General features: G+C 47.6%; 2 protein-coding genes across 4 annotated transcripts in view; one reads left to right on the forward strand and one right to left on the reverse strand.

The window, feature by feature from the left end:
- The window catches only part of ABCA1 (ATP binding cassette subfamily A member 1), a 104,621-nt gene extending 92,609 nt beyond the window's left edge, over positions 1 to 12,012 (forward strand). For 2 of the 3 annotated variants that reach the window (XM_033174022.1, XM_033174023.1), the window contains exons 42-50: positions 274 to 394; positions 1,911 to 1,973; positions 2,282 to 2,388; positions 3,856 to 3,997; positions 5,069 to 5,203; positions 6,276 to 6,379; positions 7,194 to 7,286; positions 8,746 to 8,989; positions 10,483 to 10,623. In XM_033174022.1, coding sequence (XP_033029913.1) covers positions 274 to 394; positions 1,911 to 1,973; positions 2,282 to 2,388; positions 3,856 to 3,997; positions 5,069 to 5,203; positions 6,276 to 6,379; positions 7,194 to 7,286; positions 8,746 to 8,989; positions 10,483 to 10,623 — 1,150 coding nt within the window. Of the gene's footprint in view, positions 1 to 273; positions 395 to 1,910; positions 1,974 to 2,281; positions 2,389 to 3,855; positions 3,998 to 5,068; positions 5,204 to 6,275; positions 6,380 to 7,193; positions 7,287 to 8,745; positions 8,990 to 10,482 lie in introns of all 3 variants that reach the window. The other variant, XM_033174024.1, reaches the window with a different exon arrangement.
- Positions 12,013 to 16,528: 4,516 nt separating this feature from the next.
- Positions 16,529 to 23,553, reverse strand: LOC117060810 (protein NipSnap homolog 3B-like). Its single transcript, XM_033173354.1, has 6 exons — positions 23,445 to 23,553; positions 19,587 to 19,794; positions 18,947 to 19,105; positions 17,957 to 18,106; positions 16,746 to 16,832; positions 16,529 to 16,637 (listed from the first exon to the last, which is right to left on the reverse strand). Exons 1-6 carry the CDS (start codon positions 23,505 to 23,507, stop codon positions 16,561 to 16,563), a joined length of 744 nt encoding a protein of 247 aa, XP_033029245.1. The 5' UTR covers positions 23,508 to 23,553; the 3' UTR covers positions 16,529 to 16,560.
- Positions 23,554 to 26,127: the final 2,574 nt, after the last annotated feature.

Here is a 26,127-nt window from a genome sequence, read left to right on the forward strand (position 1 = left end):
GAAGCTGGGACACAGCAACGGGAACTCACTCCGTCGCGGGGATTTGAAATGCCAACCTTCTGATCGGCAAGCCCTAGGCTCTGTGGTTTAACCCACAGCGCCACCTGCATCCCTACCCGTGTTTGAACCTTAATTAAATACAAAAGAGGATTGTGTACTCCACCTTTGGAATGGGATCCAGAAGTCTAGGACCGGTCTGCCTGTTACTGAATGCATCTTGAATTATCGGTGCACAAACTTAACTTCCAAGTGATGCATCCTCCCCCCCAACAGAACTGGCAATGCTAAGCTTCCGCCTGTGCATGAAGAGGATGAGGACGTGAACAGAGAACGGCAGAGGATCATTGGTGGCGGTGGGCAGAGCGACATCTTAGAAATCAAAGAACTAACCAAGGTGAGAGGAGGAGCGAGAAGTTATTTGGGCATGGTGTGCATGGGGGAAGCCTGCATTTTCATTGCCACTGGTGCATGGGGCCTAGCAACCCACCTAAGGGTGCTTCTGTACAATTTCCTGCTGATGGATGCCTGAAATTATGGAGCAAGTGTCGATAGCGACCATTCCGTGACACCCCAGATTCATTGGGTTCACTCTGAATTTTCATGCATTCCCTGGAATCAAAAGAGATTGCCGCTGTTGATATGGTCTGCATTTCAAACAGAAAGAACCTTCACTCACTGAACCAGCGTATGAACAGGGCTATGCTATCTAGCTCTGCCTCCCAACACTATACACATCAGATGATTGCCCTACTTCTTGACATCAGTGCTGCTAGGGACAAAGGCAGTTTTAGGGTAGCGTGACCAGTTCAACTGCACTAGGTGCCATGACAACAATGCAGAACAGAGTGCGGGAGGTGGGTGGGTGCACCAAATTTTATCATCACACAGAGTGCTGCTGAAATTTGAGAGTCCAAAGTCTGCCACTAGTAGGGATTAGTTCAGGCATAGGCAAACTCGGCCCTCCAGATGTTTTGGGACTACAATTCCCATCATCCCTGATCACTGGTCCTGTTAGCTAGGGATGATGGGAGTTGTTGTCCCAAAACATCTGGAGGGCCGAGTTTGCCTATGCCTGGATTAGTTGGTATGGCCCCATTCATGCATTCATCGATCACATAAGTGCTTTCCCCTCATATACACTTGCTGGGATTGGCCAAATTTACAAGCAAATAGGACAAAATCTGGAGGTCCTTTGAGAAACTGAACCGTAGGCAGAGGCCCTGCTACTGATTTTGCCAAAGAAGAGAAACGCACTGATAGAGGATGCAAAGCAAAATAAAAAATTCTTTCCAGTAGCACCTTAGAGACCAACTAAGTTTGTTCTTGGTATGATCTTTCATGTGCATGCACACTTCTTCGGATACAGTGGTGCCCCGCAAGACGAATGCCTCGCTAGACGAAAAACTCGCTAGACGAAGGCATTCGTCTTGCGGAAGGCTGCCCCGCTGGACGAAAAAGTCTATGGGGCTGCCTCGCAAGACGAAAAATTTTCGTCTTTTTTTTTTCGTTTAGCGAAAGCACGGCTGTCATTGCCGCTTCGCTAGACGAAAAAACCGCAATACGAAAAAAAACGTAGAACAAATTATTTTCGTCTTGCGGGGCACCACTGTACACTGAAACAGAAGTCACCAGATCCTTAAATATAGTGAGGGAGTGGGGAGGGGTATTACTCAGAAGGGTGGTGGGAATGGGTGATCAGCTGATAGGTGTGGAAAACCTGTTGACCACTCTTAAGGGCTGCAATTAGTCTTGCAGGGAAAGGCAAGGGGTGAGATGGCTAAAGATAGCTTTGTCATGTATAATGAGATAAGAATCCAATGTCTTTGTTCAGACCAGGTTTCTCCATAGTTTTAAGTTTGGCAAAGCTTAGTTGTTGCCAGCTGTGAGCAAATTTCTGTTCTTCATTCCAGATATACAGAATGAAACGAAAGCCTGCTGTGGATAGGATCTGCATTGGAATTCCACCCGGAGAGGTAAGATTTCCAAGTCGTCGTTTGCATGTATTTAGTGAAACATTGCTCAAGATGCGAGGCGGAAGAGCTGCGGCTCTTCTTGGGGAGGCTGAAAATCCCACACAAACATCTTCTACTCTGGCCAGCACAAGCTCCCTCGGCTTTAAAAAACAACAACAACAACAAGTGCCAGTTTCCCTGCCATGGAATCTCCCACCGTTACAAACTGCTCTGCCCATGGCTCCTTCTGTTTTCATGCAACAACACAAGGAATGTGAGAGAGATGAATGGGGCAAGCATGTGCTGATCTGGTCTTTTTAATTTTGCAGTGCTTTGGGCTCCTGGGTGTGAATGGTGCTGGCAAATCCTCCACATTCAAGATGTTGACAGGAGACACAGATGTTACGGGAGGAGATGCTTTCCTTAAGGGCAACAGGTATGAAAAGAAATGGCGGCTCCTTCTGCAGAAAGCCATGTTTTCCATTGGCCTTTCTGTCTGCTGTTGCACTTACAGAGCAGATGTGATTTCATTGCCACTCACAGCAAAAGCTGGTTTGGTCTGCAAGGCTGGATTGTGCTGCACTGTTGGGGCAGTGACATGCTCATGGTTGCTGTATGTATTCAATGCAAGGGAAGAACTTGGAATTGGTCACACTATTTAACATCCTGAGAAACACCCATTTTCATTTTTTGTTAAAAACCTGAATTTCTAGGCTGAGAAGTTAACCTTGTCAAAGCCAGTGAAATATGGGAAGCCAAATGAAGGGATCAGTAGGTTCTCCAGTGATCAGAACACAGCTTAGGCCACAGCTGTGTGCATGCTGAGATTCTGGAGGAGTGCAGGAAAAGTGTAGAATATAGTATTGGCTGCATGACTTTTTTTAATGGTTTCTGTCCTAGAGATAGTCCCTGGGAACAAATCCCACAAAACTCAAAGTGGGGCTTTGTTTCAGCAGAGACTTGCACTGCGCTGCATGAAATGAAATTACATTTCATTGAATAAAATGAGACCAGTCGCTCGAGTGGAGGAAGCGACCGTGCCTCCAGTGGGGAGGGGGAGATGGAAGCAGGAAGTCGGGGCAGGGGCTGTGGCAGCGTTGGAGAGCCTCAGCACCATGCAGGAAGTAGGGGACAGGGACCTTTTCCCGTGCCCCGTTTTCGTAGGGAGGAAGGACGTGGAAGGGGGAGGCGGGAGTTCAGAATCCCGCGCCTCTTATGTTGGACTAAAAACCAGAAATGGACATTCCCGGACTCTGCAGAGGGATGAGCTGGACGTCTTTACTGTTACTCCACTGTAAATATCTGCACAATAAAGAACTTAGTTTGTAGTAGTTCGGAGACAGCCTGGTTCCTCATGAGCAACCACTGAGAGTCCTTACAAGTCCTCAAGCTTGCAAGTCCATAACTTGCAACTGTAGGTGCTAAAAGTTTAGGAGCCTGGAGGGTGGCTGAATAAGATTTTCAGTTGTGGCTTCGGTACTCTGCACAACTCTTGCCCCTCCCTATGGCTAGAAAAACTAGGGTTATGCAAATGTGCTTTCGCTTCCTAATTTGAATTTTCGTAATGTTTGGCAGCTCTGTTCATTAACATGAACCAGAAGGAAAGGCGGAGAATTTAACGCCATGATCACAAACTCTGTACTGAAATGCACCATTTCCAAAAGTCTTGATTGACATTAGTAAGGTTGTTGCCAGCGGCACAATTTTGTTGAACAGTCTGTTTAGCACTTCTCATACATCCTTTTAAAATTCTAACTTAATTCCGTGTAGTGGTATTTATTTATTTATTTATTTTGCATTACCTGTCAACGTCTGATAATTCCCAGTTGGTCGGTGCACCACAGTCCACCCGGTGCTAAACCACTAGCAAAATGCTCAAGATCTGCATCTTCTCTCGTTGCAGTATTTTGTCTAACATCCAAGACGTCCACCAGAATATGGGATACTGCCCTCAGTTCGATGCCATAAATGAACTGCTGACGGGGAGAGAACACCTGGAATTATTTGCACTCTTAAGAGGGGTCCCTGAGAAAGAAGTCTGCAAGGTAAAAAAAAAAAATCAAGGTGGCAGGACGGGGAACACCAGTGCTAATTACTGCAACAAACTCCATAGGGTTGGTGATGGGGGGGGGAGCATTCATGTCTGTTTACTTTAAAACATTTCTATCTTGCTTCACCATAAACATGTGGCAGCTTGCAACAAACAACAAAGCAGAGGTCGGCAACCTAAGACCCATGGGCCAGAAGCGGCCCATGAGGGTCGCTTAACTGGCCCATGAGCCAGTCCCAAACTGAGCCGCCCACTTGGCAGCACAGTTCCAGGACTCTCTTCCGTGGCTCTGGAAATCGCTTCTGCGCATGCCCAGACACCGGAAATCGTGTCTGTGCATGTCCGTGGCACCGGAAATTGCTTCTGCGCATGCCCAGATGTGCAGGCGTGATTTCCGGCATCTGGGCATGCGCAGAAGCGATTTCCGGTGCCACGGACATGCACAGACGCAATTTTGGGCGTCATGCTGCGCCGGCCCGGCCCACAGAGAATCTCCGCAGGAGTGATCCGGCCCATGCCCAGTAAGCCTTGCCGACCCCTGATCTAAAGCAATAAGTAAATGCGCACACAATAGGAATGTTTGCAAAACAACAATGCAGTAGCGTGGCCCGATATGCATAACGTTCTGGCTGTGCCATCAGCTTCCTTTGACTGTATATAGACAGTCATGTTTTTCAGAGGATCAAAGGCAGCTTGAAAAAGAGGCCCCCACTTATTATGATGTACAGCAAGCCACTTACGCAACACTGGGGTTTGTTTGTTTTTTTTGTTTGTTTGTTTCCAATTGAACAGAGGCAGAAGCGGGTGAAAAGAAAGATGCAATTACACCATGGGAAGTGAACTGAGCCACTTTCAACTTTCTTTAGAAACAAAGCTATTGTCAAGTCTCCAACCTTAACGAGCTTGGAGGTGCTTCAGCCTTGTTTGCTGTGCTGAATGGCCTGGAATATATAACAGACTGATAAAACTAAGCGGGACTCTGGAGTCGCAAACAGCAGCTTTTTAAAGCTGCACCGAGCCTGGGGGTTGTTCTTCTCTGTTCATGTTGCCCTCCTCTATCTGGCAGGTTGGTGAATGGGCTGTTCGCAAACTGGGCCTCGTGAAGTATGCAGAAAGGTGTGCCGGCACCTACAGCGGTGGGAACAAGCGCAAGCTGTCAACTGCCATGGCCCTAATCGGAGGGCCTCCTGTGGTGTTCCTGGTGAGTAGGGTGGCGCTCACATTAGCAGTGCGTATTCTGCTGAAAGGCAATTCTAGTACCAGTTCTTTTTTCCCTTCCCCCCCACCCTTTTCAATAACATTTTATAAAATTTCAAAATAAATAAATAAATATGCATAAAAAATATCAACAGTGTATAAAAAAAGGGGGGGGGAATATCTTGAACAAAATATTTGAACAAAATTAAAAAATTCCTTGCAGTATTACCTTAGAGACCAACTAAGTTTGTTACTGGTATGAGCTTTCGTGTGCATGCACACTTCTTCAGATACAAAAAAAGATCATACCAATAACAAACTTATTTTTTTTATTTTGTTTCGACTACGGCAGACCAACATGGCTACCTACCTGTAACTAAATTTTTAAACCATTATTTCAGTTGACTTCCCTCCACTCCCCCTCTTGGTTTCATTGTTTAGTACTTATTCATGCACGTCCATAAAACCTTATATTCTTAACAATCCAATTAAAAAACCTTTTCATCTTATTACAAGTGAGTTTTAAAAGTTATACCAATGTAGGAATCTATACACAAAGCTTAAAAATAATAATAAATGCATTAAATAATTGTCCCTTTTTTGGTTTCAAATTATCTAATTTGTCCTGTGTACTTCACTGATTTATTTTGCCAGTCTTCTTTGTCTTCTTTGGTGATGCCTTCTTCCTTCTATAGGGATGGCCTGGTCTTGGCCCGGGATCCACTCTCAAATACAGGAACCAAATCTTTCTCTCAATAAGTCCATCAAATCCTATACATCTCAGTATCATAACTTCAGGGTTTTTTTAACCATCATTTCCCACACTCTCTTCAAATCTTTATATGTCTTTTCCCAGGCCTCTAGTACCAATTCTTAAATAGTAGTTATTATAATGTCCAGCTGCCACGGGAAACAGCTCAGGGTTAAGGAGGCAGCAATGCAGCTGGTCTTTTGGCAAAGCTGATGGAATGAGCCCTGCTTCATGATGGTTGAGGGAGAGAAGGCGTGATGGAGCTTATCATCGTGAAATGATGCTCGGGTGAGATCAGTGCTGATTTATTATTTCTCAATTTTAGGATGAGCCGACCACAGGAATGGACCCCAAGGCCCGCCGTTTCCTTTGGAACTGTGCCTTGAGCGTCATCAAGGAGGGGAGGTCTGTGGTCCTTACATCTCACAGGTAAGCGGGATGGAGGAGCTCTTACCTGCCATTTGCATCACACAGCATAGTGATGTGCTTCAGTCACTGTTTTGTTTTCGGTTGCAAGTGGATCGTGACACACACACAAAAAAGGAGCTGTCATCATCTAGCTAAAGAAGCTGTTTAAAACACCATTTGAGTCCACTGAGGACATAAAATGGATGCTAAAATCCCTTTTATCGAAATGAATGAGGCATGTTTAGTTTGGGCTGGATTTAGTGCAAATTGTACAAAAACTCCAGACGGACACACAACATGAAACAAAACACAGCAGGATATCCCAACAGTACTGAATATTCTTTTTTTTCATATTCTTTTTTAAATTGATTTTTAAATTCAAGTAACAAAACAAATACAAGGAAAAAAGAGAACTTAGTAGTTGTACAGAAAATGAAGAAAAATAGCAGCTGATGGTAGCAGTTTCAGACATTATTATTATTATTATTATTATTATTATTATTATTATTATTATTATCAAGGTCTTGTCACTTAGTAGTAGAGCACATGCCTGTCTTGAGATATTTCTGTCTCAGCTAGGAGGGGGCCAAAGACCTGAAACTAGACTTTGCAGAGCTGCTGCCAGCCAGACTTGGCAATATTGAGCTAGCTAGAAGGACAATTGCTCTCTCTCTTTCTGAAAGAACACAGCTTCTAGTGTTAAAGATTCTAAAGCCTGCATATCCAGGTCTTCCTTTTGTTTGAGGATCTAAAACCGTGCCGTGCAAAAGTGATTTCGCAAACTTGCCAGAACCTTTATTTGCGCAATTTAACTCACTTGTTCTCTTACCCACAGCATGGAAGAATGTGAGGCCCTGTGCACTCGAATGGCGATCATGGTCAATGGTCGGTTCAGGTGCCTTGGCAGCGTCCAGCACCTGAAGAACAGGTAAGCCACTGCTTTATGCTTGCTGCCTTTGCACAGGTGGGTGCACCAAGATAGCTCATGAGAGCGTACCCAGAATCTGCTTCAGAATAGATTGCATGCAGCCAACAAATAGGTGAAACTGTACTTACTTTCAAGTCTGTTCTGGATCATCTGATAAATTAATTGATTGCATTTATTCGCATTTGTATAATCAAAATCAAAACAACACTATCAGCACCTTTTTGGAAATAATGATGCTTTAGGTACCTTACAACTTAATAAACAAAAACAGTTAGGAGAAAAGGCCATCATTAATGTGTCCCCCCCCCCATCTCACACCAGAACCAAATAGCCTCAAAAATTAACCTGGTTGTCCTTACTTTGCTGTCCTGCCATTTTAAAATTAGCCCCTGTTGATTAATAATCAATTTAAACTTGGAGAGGCATGTTATACCCACTTTGAACTTCCCTTGAACTCAAGCGGTTTGCTTCTCAGTACAGTGGTACCTTGGTTTAACAAGAGCCCTGTTTACGAACTATTCAGTTTACGAACTCCGCAAAACCGGAAGTAGTGTCCCGGTTTGCAAACTTTACCTCGGTCTATGAATGGAAGCAGAACAGTGGAAGGGCACCAGCGGTGGGAGGCCTCATTCGGGAAAGTGCGCCTTGGTTTAAGAACGGCTTCGTTTTAAGAACGGATTTCCGGAACGGCTAAGTTCGTAAACCAAGGTACCACTGTAGATATGTATACCAGAGGTTGGCAAACTAAGGCCTGCGGGCCGAATACGGTCCAGCAGGCTCATTAACCTGGCCCGCAAATCTTGCGGACCCTGCTGCCCAGTCAGTCCCCACGCTAAACAGGCGCGGTGTGGAGGCCTCACCGCGCGGAGACTGACTTCTGCGACACGGCATGGCTTCTGATTGGCTGCAGGAAGCTCCTGCAGCCAACCAGAAGCTGCGGGTGCATCTGGGCGCCGCCTCTTCCTTCCCGCTGAGGCGGCTGAGCAGGAGGAAGCGGCCGAGTGGGAAGGAAGCAGCAGCGGTGCGGAGGCTGCCTCTGCTGCGCAGGCCAGCGGCCTGGACTCTGCGCCCTGCCGAGACAGAGGAAGCCAACGCTGCCGATGATGAGACGGCGGCGGCTGTGGCGTGAGTGGCATCAGCGGGGGGGGGGTGGCTTTCAGGAGTGGGGGTGCTTTCGGGAAGGGGTGGGTCTGGCCCCCCACAAGGTTTGAGGGACAGTGGACCGGCCCCCTCCTGAAAAAGTTTGTTGACCCCTGATGTATTTGATTGGGCTGTTGGTTGATTAGCCTAAAAGTTAAATCAGTTGAAGCTCTCCTGCATAGTCTTGTGTTTATTCTACTTCCGTTAAGATCTTTACCAAACATCTACTGTGTTTTTAAGCTACAGGAATAAAAACGCTCCATTTTTTGAAGGCTACTCTGCTGAAAGTCCCACACTTCCCTCCGTTTGTTTTCCCCAGGTTTGGAGATGGCTACACAATCATAGTGCGAATAGCAGGGGCGAACCCTGACCTGAAGCCTGTTCAAGACTTCTTTGAGCTCGCCTTCCCAGGCAGTGTGCTGAAGGAGAAGCATTGCAACATGCTGCAGTACCAGCTGCCCTCCTCTCAGTCTTCTCTGGCTCGGATATTTAGCATCCTCTCCCAGAACAAAAAGAGACTCCACATAGAAGACTACTCCGTTTCACAGACCACACTTGACCAAGTAAGTTTACAGTGCCTCTCATATCTTAAGAGCAGAGCTCATATTGAGTGGGAACCCAGAGGCTCTTCAGTTGCTTTTTGTAGGATTTTTGAGTCCAGGAGAGTTCAGAGGGCCAGACGGATAGGTCCGGAGAGTCACATTTGGCCCTCAGGCATCTGCCCTGGTGTATCGTCATGGAGATGCCACAAAAAAAAAGCTCCTCTCCTTCTTGGACAACTTCAGCCCTGGTCATAGTATGCAAAGTTATCTAGCCCATTCACCATCGCCATCATGTTGCAAAGCACCACGTCCCTCCTCCATAACGTTTGGCACAGCCCAAACCACAGCTGGCAGAAGGAAGATATGTGTAGCCCCTTTCACATGTGGAGGAACTCTGGGGAATTATTGTTCCATGAGAAGCATGGGGTGAAGTTCCACGTGCTTGTGGCTCACTTGATGACCTACTTGCATGTGTGAACCAGTTCACGTCCCCTTAGAGCAGAGCTTTCCAAACTGTGTGTCACAACACGTTAGTGTGTCAGCTGCAGTGTGTAGGTGTGTTGGAACAATATATGTCCATATCTCTTATAAGGGGTTAGTTGAACCTCCGGTTTGCTAGTAAAACTGAATCACTGTGCCTCAAAATGATGCATGTCTGAAAAGTGTGTCACCAACGTGAAAAGTTCAGAAAGCTCTGCCTTAGAGTATCTTTCGCCAGAACCTGAAGACTGGCCTTGTTTTCTGTACACATTTAAATGTGTACTTTTCTGTTTAAATTCCTGCTTGTTTTAATGTTTAACAGCTGTTCTGATAATTTTGCATGTGTATATGTTGGGGACTGGGCAGAGGAGGAGGAATGGTGGAGACTGCCTTCCCATCCTGACCCTTCCAGGGGGGGGAGAAGGAAGAGGAAGACAGTATAGATTTACAACAGGGGTTTGCAGGAGATCACAGCTCAGAGGCAGATGAGGGGGGAAGTTGGGAAATCAAGGGACAGCCAGAACAACAACACCCAGCTGACACGTTGTCATTGGAAAGCAATCCACACCCTCCATCTCCCAGAACCTGGCGAGCCTTAAATGTAGGAGAGCAAAGAGCTCAAAGACTGAGGGCACATAGTAGCACCTATAGAGATGATGATGGTGATGATGAATGAGGAAGTGGGAGGGATGGGGGTGGAGATTCACTTAGGGCAATGCCATTATCCAAGAGGCTGGGTTCTATAGCCTCTCTGTAAATATTGAAATAAAAAGTATGGCAAGAAACCTTTCCTTGTCTTTATACTTTCCTGGGCAACCAGCCGGGAGCCACTGACAGCCTCCTGACAGTATATTATGATGGTGTGCTTTGTTTTATGTGTGTTGCAACCTGATCTGGGTTCGAAAGTAGAACAGGACCCATTGAAATTAATGGGCACGACTAACTTTAGTGGGCAAAGCTTAGAGGGATATATCCCAATCATAATAAAAATGTCAACAACTCATCCTAGTCTTCCTACCTTTTCACCCTCTTAGGTATTTGTAAACTTCGCCAAGGACCAAAGTGATGATGACCACACAAAGGACTTGTCGTTGCACAAAAACCAGACTGTTGTAGATGTCTCACTTCTGACTTCCTTTTTGAAAGACGAAAAGGTGAAAGAAAGCTATGTATGAGCAGCCCTGTTGCGAAGGGTGCAGCAGCCGTTCTGAGCAGAAAGGCGAAGGCAGACATCCTTTCTGTGCCATAGTGGGGAGATCGTCCCATGAGCAAAGAGACAAGAGGATACAGAGAGGAGGGAAATAAAACTGAGCGTGGTTTTTATTTTTTTTTACTAGTAACCATTTGATGCAATGCAACTCAATGCAAAGAAATCAATATTCCATTACGGAGGCAGTGCCTCTTGGAGATGTTGCCTTGTTGTACTGTTCTCTAGTGAAAGACTTGAATCTAGTTGTTCTTTCGTTATAATAACTCTGTGAAATTCTGGTATGGTGCCACTTCCTGCTATGTGGTCTTCTGCCATACACCTGCTTGTTTCTACTTAGTACGTTTCCCAGTCAGGGGTGGCGCAACAACTGCTCAGAGGATTCTTGGCCAGTAATTATTTATTTGCCATTTTAAGGCGTGCATTGCCCTTCCAGAGGGCGGGTGGAATTGCTGTGGTGCAACATCCATTGCTGGCAATGAGTGTACCGGCAAAACCAGTGCCAATTTGTCACCACGTAATGCATTGCTGTGGCCTTATTTAAGTATTAGCGGTTGGGCCCCGTGAGCTACACAAGTTTAGGGGGACGAGGAGGAAGATCACCGTTGGCCTTATCAGCGGGCCGTGAAGCACACCATCTCAAAACACGCATTAAAACGGCAACAATACACTTTGTTAATACTGCCGCACCCTAATAAGAAACCATCAACCATGGGAACATTTGAGAGGATTTCTGTCCCAATGGTATGGTGACCAATTGCTCGTTCTTTCATTCTGCTTTCATGAAGCCGTTGCTGTTTTCAGCTTTTATTAAGAATCACGTTCAATACGTCTGTTTTCATTGCAACAGTATTATTTAAATGTGACCTGCTACCTTCTGGGGATGAATGGAGATGCTTTCACGCCTCCCTTGTCCCAAAGAATCAAATCACTTCCAGTCTTGGGTCTGTATTACGCCAAGTGTCTAGAAGCTAGATTAAGTCAGCCATCATTTGTACAAACAGTCACATTTTTTCTAGTCTCGCAATCCTTTCCCCCGTTTTGGTAATCATACAATGTACTGTGATAGGTTTTCCCACATTACAAGTCGAGCCAGGTTTCTCTGGCGCATGGTGGACATTACTGCCACTTGTTCCCTTCGCAGTCCTGTCATCTATCCCACCCCCCTCACCTGCTGGGTGGCACACCTGTCGGTGGACCTCCTGCTGCAAGCTGGAGATTGAAAGGAAACATCCCAGTTTAGGCATGGCAAAAAGCTTATTAGACTGAATCAATTGAAAAATACGACGAAGGGGTCTTTTAAAGGTGATTTGCAAAACAGTTGCTCATTTGGGAAGCAATCAGAATGTTTTGTTTTTTGGGGGGGAGGTCAATCAAGTAGGTACTTTTTATGCAAGGCTGGGCTTAGTGGGGAGTGGGGAAATGGCTGTGGGAGATTCTTTGTAACACTGGACTGTCTGTCTTTTAAACAAAAACTGGAATTTACCAAACATCGTCATGCCTGCAACATCACCATGTCCATATTCCAACACGACAGCGCAAGGCAGAAAAAGCAAGTCACAGCAAAGGTATTTGAAAGCAAACGGGACAGGCATCTGGATCCTACACGTTTTATTTATGTCCTGAGTGCCCATACAACTAGCTTTTGCTAGAGTATGCCCAAACGCCTCTCGTCATCCTTTAACATCCCTTTCTATCCCAGCCACTAGTCACAAAATGCCTACAGCTCACGCAACTCAAGGCCGGGTGCTTCTCTTTTTTCCCCACAGAGGATACTATGAATAGTTAGTACTCAGCTGTTATTTGGCAATGCTGACGCACAAGAGTGCTTAACCGATTGTACACAATGGTCAGCCTCTCCGGGCATAATCTAAAGCAGTGTTTTTCAACCACTGTTCCGTGGCACACAAGTGTGCCGCGAGATGTTGCCTGGTGTGCCGTGGGAAAAATTGTGTTTATTTGATTCCTATTCAAGAGAATTACTTTATATATAGTCAATATAGGCACAGAGTTAAATTTTTTAACATTTTCTAATGGTGGTGTGCCTCGTGATTTTTTTCATAAAACAAGTGTGCCCTTGCCCAAAAAAGGTTGAAAAACACTGATCTAAAGTGCCCTTTTAATGTATTATTTAGGATAATACTTGCAATTTTGCCCAAGAAAGACAAAAGTCCAAACAAGAGGCTAAGCTCTTCTACATGTGTACTCAAGAAGTCTTGTTTCATTTGAGTTCAGTGACAATTGCTCCCAATGCAATTGGTATAGGGTTGCAGAAAGAGTTTGAAACGAGAGACACGTGGAGAGTAATGCACTGTAAATCTTAACTGCTTGCAAGAACACGTGCATAACTCTTTTCATGAGAAACGAGTTCTTAGCAGCGCTTCCTGGCAGGAGTGGTGATCCAGACTAGCTTTGACCTCCTATCAAACCCTTGGCACTGTGTATAATATGGTACAGTGGCCTCAAAATCAGTCCTGTTACGCAAGCGTTTTGTGTGGTTATCCTCCGTGCTAAACTTATTGTGATACAAAAAACCACTGACCATGGAACCGTGTTAAGAACACCTACCACTTCAGTATGTGTGTGGCGAAGTTGTTGCATCCCTCTGCAGTATTCGTACTACTGTAGAGGCTCTTTCCTATCGAGACGTTTTTCCTTGTAAAAGTAATACGGTAAGCTTCTATTACCATGCCTTTCCTCCCAACCCAGTTTCAAACTCCTCTCCCTTTTAATACGATTGGTCCTTCATTCCAAGCACTTTATGCTAGCTGTAATGGGATCTATTTTTGCACTGGAATACCCCGTTAACTTTGCAAAAAAAAAAAAATCTAGAGCATTTCCCCCCCCCTCACACACAAATTAAGTTAATCTTTTCAATGGACATTTTCATGAAAAACGAATATATATTTGTATTGCTAATAACTATTTGTGAAGTATTAATAGGCATTTGTTAATTGCCTTGTATCAAGCATAAAAAAATAAAGTGTTGCTGGTCTACAATTGTGCATTTACTATTAAGACTGCTGCGTGAATCTGTTGCCAAGTTAGAAATCATTTCCAAGTTTACTGGTAAAAAGCGACATTCAAAAAAATCTGCCACCCCATTGCCATTTGAAGTGGCACAGTCCAAAAATTCATTTCTGCATCATTGAGTAGCTCCGCTCCTAAAGACGATGGATCTCCGCCGCATGGGACATCCCTGCATTCTCCCTTGTGAAGTCTGTAAACGAACTCTTCCTGCATCTGCAACAAAAGCCCCACCCTCGGGGGGTTTTTTAAAACAACTTTACCATCCTGACCTAACTGAAGATACAGGTGGGTAGCCGTGTTGGTCTGCCATAGTCGAAACAAAATAGGAAATTCTTTCCAGTAGTACCTTAGAGACCAACTGAGTTTGTTCTTGGTATGAGCTTTCGTGTGCATGCACACGAAAGCTCATACCAAGAACAAACTCAGTTGGTCTCTAAGGTGCTACTGGAAAGAATTTCCTATTTTGTTTTAACTGAAGATAGCCACTTCAGTAAGGATGCTATGTCTAAAATCTGAAGCGCCAGAAGCAATTAAGACAGAAGCAAGACCACAATAGTATGTATAAACGTCAAAAAAGAAAAAAGCCATTTTTAATGTTCACATTTCCACATTCACATGCCAGGTATTTGAGATGATTGTTCCAGGTGTGCAAGCATATGCAAGAGAGATGAATGAACGGAGGCGCTTCCAGAAATAGCAAGTTAATTCACGGTTTCAGCATTTTTGCAAGCCAGCGAGAGCTCCATGCTCATGAAATGAATGAGCTGAACTTTTCCATGTATTGTGAAGGTCATGAAAAGCCAGCCTGGACCCTAAACAGAAACTGACAGATGAGCTCCCATGTTGCATTTAAAAACGTGTGTGTGTGTGTGTGTGTGTAGGTAGGTAGGTAGGGGGGAAGGTCGTCTTCATGGTTTCTTAATTCACTCAACCACTATGTAAACTGCACTTGCAAGGGTTCCTTTGACCCAGATTTAGTCCCCAACTGCAGCCAGGCAGTTAATGATAAATCTAAAAATTACATTGCTTAGGCCAGCATTGGAAATTTATATCACCATAGGCAAATAGATCTCACCGATGCAGCTTTTGAGCCTTAGAACAGCCGAGGTAGAACTGAAGAAAAGAAAGAAATCACTACTCATGATGTTTGCTATTCTTCCCGTTTCGCTCCGTGTGCATAATCTGAAAGCCTGCAAACAGGGTTTGACTAAAAGAAGCGTGTAGACTGTGGGGGAAAGGACTGTGTGTCTCTTAAATCACTTTTAGCTCTCATAGGGCACAATAGAATGTACTCTTCCCCACTGCAGGTGGAGAGGAGGGTCCACCCATGGAGCTCCACTCTGGAATCCCTGCTTTGATAGGCAATGGAAATCTCTGCAAGGCAGTAAGGTTAAAGTGAAGTCATGATGGGATGGGCAGGGGGGGGAGCTTTGGTTGCAAAGCTGCCTTGTTCCCCAGACATTCCCCCCAGAATAGAAAGGAATCTCTGCTAGCTGTAGAGTTGGCATAACTTGTCTTCCCACTGAAACCAGTTTGGGAGTGTGGAGAAAGAGAGCGCCCAGCAAGGCGGGGGGGGGGGGATATTTAGCAGCCTCACCTGCTGCTTTGACCAGCACAAGGCTGACGGGGTTTAACAAAGAGGTGTTTCCTCTGCCTTGGACTCTACTCCCCGGACTTCCCTGCCCGTTTATTCCCTACACCAGAGCACTTTTACACCATCGCCCCGTCTTCACAACTCATAGCTACGCTAGCAGTACAGCCCCTCGTGCAAAAAAATTATGTCAGCCAATTTTTCTGTATAGCTTAGTAGGCTCTGAGTTCTCGTTTAGTGGGGGGTGGGGCGTGCCCTCTACCCAGGGGTGTAGCTAGCCGCTGGGCTGCTGGGGGCGGCAAGCCCAGCGGCACCCATGGGGGCGGGGCGTCGCTCCGTGCGCATGACGTCATGACGCATGCGCATGGAACAACGCCTCCGTGCGGGCCAGTTGGCCCGCCCCTCTCCCGCTGCACTCCGTGAGCGGAGCCGTCCTGGGGAAAGGAGAGGGGTTGGGCCAGCTGGCCTGCCCCTGTCCTTTCCCCCAGCCGGGCTCCGCTCCCTCCCAGCGGGCAGGGAGCGGAGCGGCGTCGCGTGGGAGTGGTGGGAGGGGCCGCCGTTTGTCACCCCACTTGCCGCCGTTCGTTCCGTCGCCCCGGGACTGGGAGCAGCAGTACTGCTGCTCCCAGGGCGACGGAGCGAGCGGCGGTGCGTGGGGGTGACATGCGGCGGCCCCTCCCACCACTCCCCACGCACCACCGGTCACCCTGGGAGTAGCAGCGCTGCCGTCCGTGCAGCGCTGCTGCTCCCGGGGTGACGGAGGGAGCGGTGGCGCGTGGGAGTGGTGGGAGGGGCCGCCGCGTGTCACCCCACTTGCCGCCGTTCGTTCCGTCGCCCCGGGACTGGGAGCAGCAGCGCTGCTGCTCCCAGGGCGACGGAGCGAGCGGCAGTGCTTGGGGGTGACAAGCTGTGGCCCCTCCCACCACTCCCCACACGCCGCCGGTCACCCTGGGAGGAGCAGCGCTGCTGCTCCCGGGGGGACGGAGGGAGTGGCGGCGCGTGGGAGGGGCCGCCGCTTGTCACCCCCACCTGCCGCTGCTCACCCTATCACTGGGGGCGTACCGCCCCCACCGCCCCTCCCCAGCGACGCCCCTGCCTCTACCATCACGCATTGCACTTCCAACAAGGGGAGAGGTGTGTTGCTGCACGCAGAAAGAAAAGATGGGAGACTGGGTTTGCACCAAGCCTTGTAAACAGGCAGCACATAAGGCTGGATTAGGACAGCACTTAAAAAGTTTTGTGGTTTTTTTTGTTAAGAAAACCGCCATTAGTAGGTATAGAAAACTATTTCAAGGGTGAAAATGCTGTAGGTACCAGGAGACAGTTCTGCTGCGATTCCAGGAACTGAACACTTTCCCGAACTGAAAATAAATTAAACAGATGGTTAAAGAGAGAAGGAGGGAGGGGAGGGAGGACTTAAGCATTAGTGGGGTTTTGATGGTAAAAGGGAAAAGAAACCTTTCGTTTACCTGCTGCTACTACTCTGGGATCCTCGTGCGCAGAGTGTCTTCCAGCAGCGCGGCTGTCTGAGTTTTCATTCCACCAAAGCACATGAACTAGGAAGAAAAAGCTACAGCTTAATTATGTTGTGAATTAAATACATGCCTACCTCTTTCTGTTTTGCTGGGAAATCCTGTGCTCCGGATAAGGGAAGCATCATTCACAAAAGTGTTTTGCTGAAAGGGATTCTTTCAGAAAGCCGTGCTTATGCAGTAGTTAGTGTGGTACACTGGTTAGAGCGTTGGACTAGGACCTGGGAGACCAGGGTTCAAATGCCCACTTGGCCACTGGGTGACCTTGGGCCAGCCATGAATTGTAGAGCTGGAAAGGACCACAGGGGTCATCTAGCCCAGTGTTTTTCAACCTTTTTTGGGCAAAGGCACACTTGTTTCATGAAAAAAATCACGAGGCACACCACCATTAGAAAATGTTAAAAAAATTAACTCTGTGCCTATATTGACTATATATAAAGTAATTTTTCAATTTTTCCCACGGCACACCAGGCAACATCTCGCGGCACACTAGTGTGCCGCGGAACAGTGGTTGAAAAACACTGATCTAGCCCAACCCCCAGCAATGCAGGAATTTTTCGCCCAACAATGGAATTCGAACCCACAACCATGAGGTTAAAAGACTCACTGCCTCTCAGCCTAACCTACCTCACAGGGTTGTTGTAGGGGATTAATTGAGGAGGAGGAGTGTGGTGGAGTCTCCTTCTTTGGAGGTCTTTAAGCAGAGGCTTGACAGCCATCTGTCAGGAATGCTTTGATGGTGTTTCCTGCTTGGCAGGGGGTTGGACTGGATGGCCCTTGTGGTCTCTTCCAACTCTATGATTCTATGAGGAGGAGGAGAACCACATACACCACCATGAGCTGCTTGGAGAAGCAAGGGGGATAGAAATGCAATAAACAAACAAACAAACATTAGCAAATGTTCTGGACTTCACTATTAGTTACAGAGACATACTTCCAAAGAATGGAATGAAGAGCTAAAAACTGTGGCCGTTCAAATAAGGGAGATAATTTTGCAGCCCCTGTCCAGGTTTCTAGTCCCTATGGGATTCAAGGATGGGGAAGAGCTACCGACAGTTCCAACTCAAAAGGAAAACTGCTTGATTATTGCGAGAAGACCGGCAGGTGACAGAGCTCAAGTTTGCACTGAAAATGGACAAGTATTGTACCTCTGTTAAGTAGTCCGTATTCTGTGTGGAAGACACCAATCAGTTTAGTGTATCCTGTCTTTATGTGAGTACTAATTGATGTTTTAAAGGACTGGCCCCACACGGCTGGTCCCCCCGGCTTCATCTGGAAGGTAACCAACTCATAGACTCCTAGACAGGAAAGAAAGCAAAGCATCATGAACAACTGGATCAATTAGTATTAGGCCTCCAAAAGAACCTAACCAGGGTTATGGCGTGCTTTCGAACTGCTAGGTTGGCAGGAGCTGGGACAGAGCAACGGGAGCTGCCAGTGCAAGTAGATAAATAGGTACCGCTGCGGTGGGAAGGTAAACAGCGTTTCTGTGCGCTATGGCACTCGTCACGGTCCTCCGTGCGCCAGTAGCGGTTTAGTCATGCTAGCCACATGACCTGGAATACTGTCTGTGGACAAATGCCGGCTCCTTCGGCCTGAAAGCGAGATGAGCGCCACAATCTCATAGTCACTTTTGACTGGACTTAACCGTCCAAGAGTCCTTTACCTTTACCTTTCTTTCAACATACTCCCAGAACAGAAGACATGCCATCTCTGGAGCAGTGAAATGGTGTGAGCCCAGCGGGACATGAGAAAAGGCAATTTCCCCCCTCCCCCACTGGACTGCTCTGTAATTGGCTTAATCTGTACCAGCAGCACAATGAATCTTATCTTTGTGTTGGGGGTTCACATTTCTGAGGCGCACAAATATACTTTAGCTCATCTACCATTGACAAGCTTCTAAGGAACCCCAGTCTTTTAAAAGCCTATTTCTAGTCCTTATGGCTGCAGAGACAGAACACAGATTGAAAACCCATTGCATGACAGAGTTTACTTCGGGAGGGGGGGGAAGAAGAGTCTACATAATCAAAGATGCCAACATATGTACAAGTCCCCATTAAAGGAAACCATTTAATAGTAGTGAGTCAACAGCTTTAAGCTGTGCTACACACACACACACACAAACACAAAAAGCTTACCATCCTTGGGAGGGCTGCCAAGTTCACACCACGGCACCAGGTATGCAATTTCGTTGTCTTGTTTGTCTAACAAAGGCAGCATTCGAGACATGTATTTTTCTTGCCATTCTTGGTCCTTGGCTAATGCTGTGCGGACAGCAGATCTCTGAGCAAAGCTCTCTACAATCCAAGGAGAGGGGGTGTCAAAGAGAGGGGTGCGCAAGGTTGGGCTCGAAGGGTGCACGGCTGCCGCGTCCCCACACCGCCCTCCCTGTGCGGCCTTAGAAAGTTTGGATCTGGGGAGGGTGGCGCAACAGCCATGTGCTCCTCGGTCCCAGCCTCGCCAGCACTGCTTGTGACTTTGGAATAATTAAGTTGGTCCAAAATATAATGCACTCAATTGGAGTGAACTAGGGAGTCAGCAACTGGCGACGCTTCAACAAAATCTACCCTCCGAGTGAGGCTCCTTGGCCCACTTCCCAGCTGCCAACTTCAGCATGGTTGTTAAACAACACTGATGACATAGGAGCTCCTAAAGAGCAGCTTCTTCCCATGTTGCTCAAGTAACTTGAGTAGATTCACACCCCACGGAAGGTCCAGAGCAACAGTCTTAGCTGCTCGGTTACAACCCCAAGGCACTATGTAGAGAAGGTTTGCATACCATATTTCCAAATATGAAAAGCTTTATTCAGTCCACCAAATTCTGAGGTCCAGTATCCAACCATCTGGGAATGAGCTGTACGAAGGTGAATGTTTTTGCTGGTGAGTTCCAGGAAGTCTTTCATCTTGTCTGGCTTAACAGTATAGGTACGAAATTCGTAGAATGTGCCATCATCTTGCCTGGGCCCTGTGGAAAAAGGCGATGAGACCTGAAAAGAAAATAATCGGGGGGGGGGGGGGTGATTCGTAAGAACGCAGTCTGCAGGTTCCTTGGTTTGCACATGCAATGTGAACTTACAAAGTCAGAAAAAAAGAGAACGGTTGTCATTACTTATGGCAATAGCAGACAAGACCACAAACTCATTCCGGTTGAGCTTCACTCAGCTAAAATTTTAATTAGCTGTCAATGAATTAAAAATTGCAGTCATACCTTGGTTTTCAAACAGCTTGGTTCTCAAATGTTTTGGCTCCCAAACACCGCAAACCCAGAAGTGACTCTTCGTTTTGCAAACTATTTTTGGAAGCCAAACGTCCGACGGGGCTTCTGATCAGCTGCACGAGGTTCCTGCAGCCAACCAGAAGCCGTGCTTTGGTTTCCAAATGGTTTGGAAGTTGAATGGACTTCTGGAATGGATTCTGTTCTACTTCCAAGGTACGACTGTACTGGAAGTCACTAAAAAACATTTGATCTTGCCACGACTGAAAAAAGCAGCACTACGGAAAAAAAGCTGCAGTCCTAACTCCCTTTTACTTCTGAGTGGACATGGTTAGGCCTGCAGCCTTTAGACTCTCATTTTGGAATTCTTCCAAGTCACAGTTTAAATGCAAAGCAATGACTTCAGTTGAATCTACTTTACTATGAAGTGTACAGAGGGACAACTGTGTAGAAATTAAGAGTCTAGAGGAAGACTTAAGGAGTTCCAAGTTGCCCACTCCAGCTGAGTCAAAGCTCAGGGGCAGAGCATCTACTTCACATGCCGGTGAAGCTGTCGGGTTTTATCCCGAGCATCTTCAGGTAGAGCTGGAAGAGAAACCTGTCTGAAGCCCTGGAGTGTCACTGCCAGTCAGTCAATACTGAGCTAGATGAACTGACGTTCTGATTTGTTTTAAGGCAACTTCCAACCTTCTTGTGAATTTGGGGAATCTTTAAGAATCCACAAATGCATTTGCCAGCTTACCCCTGAGCTAGTACAGCTTCTACTCTGGCAGGAGCGTGGAATCAAAGAAAAGCCCCCCACCCATCTTTTGTGCCTGAAGATCAGGGGTAGGCAACCTAAGGCCCAGGGGCTAGATGCGACCCAATCGCCTTCTCAATCCGGCCCACGGACAGTCCAGGAATCAGCATGTTTTTACATGAGTAGAATGTGTCCTTTTATTTAAAATGCATCTTTGGGTTATTTGTGGGGCATGGGAATTCATTCTCCCCCCCAAAAAAAAAATAGTCTGGCCCACCACATGGTCTGAGGGATGGTGGATCGGCCCACGGCTGAAAAAGGTTGCTGACCCCCCTGAAGATGCAGGAGGAACATCCCTAATGCTGGGCTATCTTCAGAGGGCAAGAGCTCTCCCTGATGCTGCACAGAGCCTATGGAGCACTTGGATAGTGGTGGGTATATCCTATTTATTTATTATTACATTTATACCCCACCTTTCCTCCAAGGAACTCCAAGAAGGCAGGAAAAATCCCAAATGCGCTTGTATGCGGGCTTTTGGCTTCAGCTGACACTTGAACAGCCTAATAATAAATTGAATTAAATCACTATTGAGTTCTGCAGGTCTTACTTCCCAGAGTACATTCAAGAGAGACGGCAGCCCAGGCTGCATTTCAAGAACTGTACTTTGGTCCTTCCTAATCTCACAGAAGTCAGTGGTACACAAAACACCAGAGAGGACACTACACAGGCATGACCAAACTGGGCTTGTTTCCCAATGAAATAAAACGAAACACACAAGGTCAGTTTCCTCTCTTCTCCGTTCAAACTTCCTACCCGGCGCTAGCAGTCATTTATTGCAAAGCGCTCACAACTACCAACAAGAACCAAAAAGGAAGGCGGGAAATTAATTGCTGCTTCCGTGCTGTTTTTAGACTATCCCAAGTGCCAGCAATACCTCCAGGGAAATAAACGAACATGTGATATTTCGGCTGTACTCTTCTGTAAGGTTTCCAGGGAACAATTTGCTTTGTTGCTCAGCTTCCCCGCCCCCACCCAAGAGAAGCTGCTGGAAACAGCATCTCTCTAGAGGGCTCTATAGATGTCCCTTGGTTCACAGCACTACAAATCAGTTAGCTGTACAGTGGTACCTCTGGATGTGCACACCTCTGGTTGCGTATCCTTCAGGATGCGAACGCGGCAAACCGGGAAGTATTTTTCCGGGTTTCGACACAGTGCATCCGCAGAAGCGCTCTACCACGCCGCACACATGCGCAAAGCGCTCTACCGTGCCACACACATGCACAGAAGCCGCCAACTGCACCGCGCACATGCGCAGAACAAGCACCACCATTTTTGAATTCCTCGGGATCTGACCAGAGCTCCGGAACACATCCGGTGCGCAACCGGAGGTACCGCTGTACTTTAAATATAGAAAGAGTTGGAGAATTCACTGGAACAGAGCAGCTGAACCTCCCAACTGATCTGGATTTATTCTTTCCAGGATATCATCACCGTCACATTGCAAGATTCAAAATTTCGATTTGCAAACATGTGGCAGGGTCCTCCCTCCTTTGGCTGAAGCAGTTTTGTTTTCTGCCGTTTTGCAAGCCATCGTTTTGTGAATAAACCACAGTTTTTCCACACAAGTTCCAGAGAGTTCCTGCAGTGCAATAGTCACAGTGCTGAACTATCGGTAGTTAAAGGACTGGATTTAAGCCAGGGAGACCTGAATTTATTTATTTTTACTCCTCATTCAAATTAGACCTTCGTTAAATTATGACTTGCATCAAGGTTCTGCGTCTTCTTAGCTTCTCTTCCTTTAATTGCAACTCAGTTTTCCTTATGAAACTTAAGCCATAAATTCTCCCCCAAGCTGACATTCGCACCCAGCTCTTGTTGGGTTGTAGTAAAAAAAGAAGCAAATCCAACAAGCCTGAAGCCTGTCCTAGAATAGGCAGACCATAATTTTCCAAAAGCAAAGTACAGTATACTTCTTTTGAATACACATCACCATATACGCAGTTAAGCTAAAACCAACAGAGCAGCAGATTGTCACTGCTGCTGCTCCCTTGATACAACACACTATTCAAAACCCCAGACCATGAGACGCAGTGCAAAACAAGCTGGCAGCTACCCTGACCTCTGAAACTGTCTGGCACAAGAGGAAGCGCCTCAGCCAAGTTCTTCTTGCCCGGCCCGGAGGTCTCCATAGCCCAGTCCCAGGCTTGGGATCGGGTCACATCCGTCCGCCTTCCTTGGGCTTCTGGACTCTCCTCCCTCGGAGGCTTTTAAGCAGTGGTTGAATGTCCATCTGCCATAGATGCTTTACGCAGCTTTAGTCGATATTCCTGCATTGCAGAGGGTTGGACGAGATGACCTTCGGGATCCTTTTCAACTCTACAATGCTAGGATTCTTCCATGGATTGACATTTGCTCCTTCTCTTCCTGCTTCCACTGGTTTCCCCTCCTACCTTACGGCTGCTTAAGTTTGGCTAGCATTTCTAGCAGGCAGGAAACCAAGAGGAGAAGCTTCTCCCCACCCCCTACCCTGGAGAAGGCGGCGCCAACTAGGTTTCTGCCTGCAGGGCAAGCTCATCTAAACACCAGGGCGCCCTAAGGTGCCTCTCCTCGCCTGGTATCCTGCGCCCCTTGCCCCCCCCCCTCCTTCGGGCTCCTTTTCACCCCCTTTCGGGCTCTCCTTTTACCTCAGCGGTGGCCCTTCGCGCCGCTACGGCGACTCTCCCGAAGAGCGCGCGGGAAGCCAGCATTGTCTCCCCGCGGAAGATGGATGAGGCGTCGGCAACTACAATGCCCAGCCGTCCTTAAATGTACCGAGAGGCGCTTCCTGGTCGCACGGCGGCCGCTGCCCTCGCCCGGCCCGCCCGCACAAAGCATTGGACGGCGCGCCCCTCGTGGCCGCCGACCAGAAGACGCGCGGCTACGGCGGCGACCTTTGCGCGCGCGCGCCCCTCGCCATGTCTTTCTTTCCTCAAGCCCGGGGTGGGGGGCGCGTGCTGGGCGGCTGGCGTGTGGGATGGGTCGCCCCACCATTACAATTCAAAAGGCGCTGCTGGTGAGCAAGGGAGGAGAGTGGCCAGGGGCGGCGTGGGCGTGTTATTGCGCAGAGAAATGAAAAGTCCTTTTACGCACAGGGGTTTTCGTTTTTGGCAAGGTGTGGACGACGAGGAGGGAATTAGGCAGGACTGCACGCGGCACTGGCAGGAGGAGGCTTCCCTGAGAGGTCGGGGGCCACGACTGCCTGCTACTTGGGACCCAGGCTTGCTGAAGCTAGGAGGGGAGCAACGAGAGAGATACTCTTGGTGCCCAAAGTTCTGCACCCTTCCCCACTTAAGGTGCAAATATGTGTGTGAATAGTGGGTGGACATAGCAGACAACACAGTGATTCTCCAAGGAGCTCTCTTTATTCTCAAACTGGACCAGAACTGAAATCAAAGGTGGAGCCAGCCTGCTTATATAGTACTCAATAACATGCAACAGTAGCAACTCTCTCTCTAGCTACCCAATCCGTGAGCTGCAATCTCAAGCCTTCATTTGCTGGAAGTGTAAAAAAGAAGTGGGTACATTTTATCATGCATGGTGGGGATGTAAAGTGGTCAAAAAATTCTGGGGTGAAATACATGAAGAGCTAAAGAAATTATTCCAAACCACATTTTCAAAGAAACCAGAGGGATATCTATTGGGTTTGATCTCGAATGATATACCCAAAAATAATATTAATGTTTTTCTTTATGCCACAGCAGCGGCAAGATTGTTGCTAGCAAAGAATTGGAAAGGGGATAAAATCCCGACAATTTCTGAATGGAGAATTAAAATGTGTGAGATGGTAGAGATGGCTAAGATAACAGCAAACATTAGAGGTCGCTCTAATCAAGAGTTAATAAAAAATGGGAAAGAGTAAAAGAATACATGACCATATCTTATATATTCTGGAATTGATATTCTGTATAATATGGAGTAAATCGTACAGGGGATATGAGAGAATTGGGAAATATAGAATAAGGATAAAGGATATAAGATGTAATAACACGATTATAAAAGGTAATATAAGGTACTGAACAAATAAAATCACGTACAAGTGAGGGGGAGTGAAAGGGGTGGGATGGGGGAGGGATTAATTTCATTGTTTTTATTGTTTGACTGTGTGTTGGTATGTGTGTTTGTATATTATTGGAACCAAATAAAGATTATTTATTAATTATATATATATATATATATATATATATATATATATATGCATACACAACTCCCCTAGTGGCCTAGGGTGAGAACTTCAATACATAACAAAGCCATATTTCTAAGACGCTGCAGGCTGCTTGATTTTCCAAGGGAAACCCAACCCTGGGTGAGTGCCTGGAACCTCCCTGGCATCTTCCGCTTGGCAGGGACCGAATGTGGCATGTAACACATGCTGGCATCCATTGTTGGGAGGGTGCCTTTGTGGGTGAAGTCAAACCATCGGTGCCTGCCGTGGCTGTAGAGACTGATACGGGAGAGATGTGTTTTGTTGCAGATGGGACAGATGAAGGAGTTAGCTTGTTATTAGGCATGTGCAACAATATATAAATGAACCTACCCAGACTCTTAAGACCGTCTTCCAAGGCCCTTTTTCATGTGCCTCCTCAAGAGGTCCGGAGGGTGACAACACAAGAACGGGCCTTCTCTGCAGTGGCTCCCTGTCTGTGGAATGCTCTCCCCAGCGAAGTTCTGAGAGACAGTTTTTGGTGGTGCTTCCTTAAGCAACAAGCTCTCTCGGGACCTGCCAGTCCCAGATATCCCTTTGCATAGCCAAGATGCAGAGCCGTCTCATCCATTGGGGCTGGTGGCGCGGCGCGCCAGGGCGCAATGGCCTGGAGGGCGCCTCCGTCCTCCAGCCCCGCTGGCAGCGCCTGCCGGCAGCGCCCTCTGACTCCCGGCAAGGGAGCTGGCCGGCCACGCCACGCCCTCTGGCTGCCCAGCAGAGCACAGGAGCACAGCTCTGCGCGCCCTTCCAGCGCTTCCGGGACGGGAGGCGAGGGCGGCCGGCTCGCGCTCCCGCGCGCAGCCGGACAGCTCGCGCTCCGCGCGCAGCCGGCCGCCCACCCGATGAAGCACAAGCTGCCCAGCCGCGCCGCCCGGCTGCGCCGCGCCATCCGGATGCGCGCGGGAGCACGAGCCGGCCGCCCTCGCCTCCCGTCCCGGAAGCGCTGGAAGGGCGCACAGAGCCCCGCGCCGCTCCAGCGCCACGCCCCTCATCCCCCGCTCGCCCACCCCGCTCCCAAGGGGCGGCAAGCGCGGGAGGGAGGCGGCGGAGAGGCGGCATGGCGGGGGCGCCGGAGGGATAGCCGCGCCAGGGCGGCAGATCCCCTTAAGACGGCTCTGCCAAGATGG

The sequence above is a fragment of the Lacerta agilis genome, chromosome 16 (genome assembly GCF_009819535.1).
Source record: "Lacerta agilis isolate rLacAgi1 chromosome 16, rLacAgi1.pri, whole genome shotgun sequence".
Lineage (NCBI taxonomy): Eukaryota > Metazoa > Chordata > Lepidosauria > Squamata > Lacertidae > Lacerta > Lacerta agilis.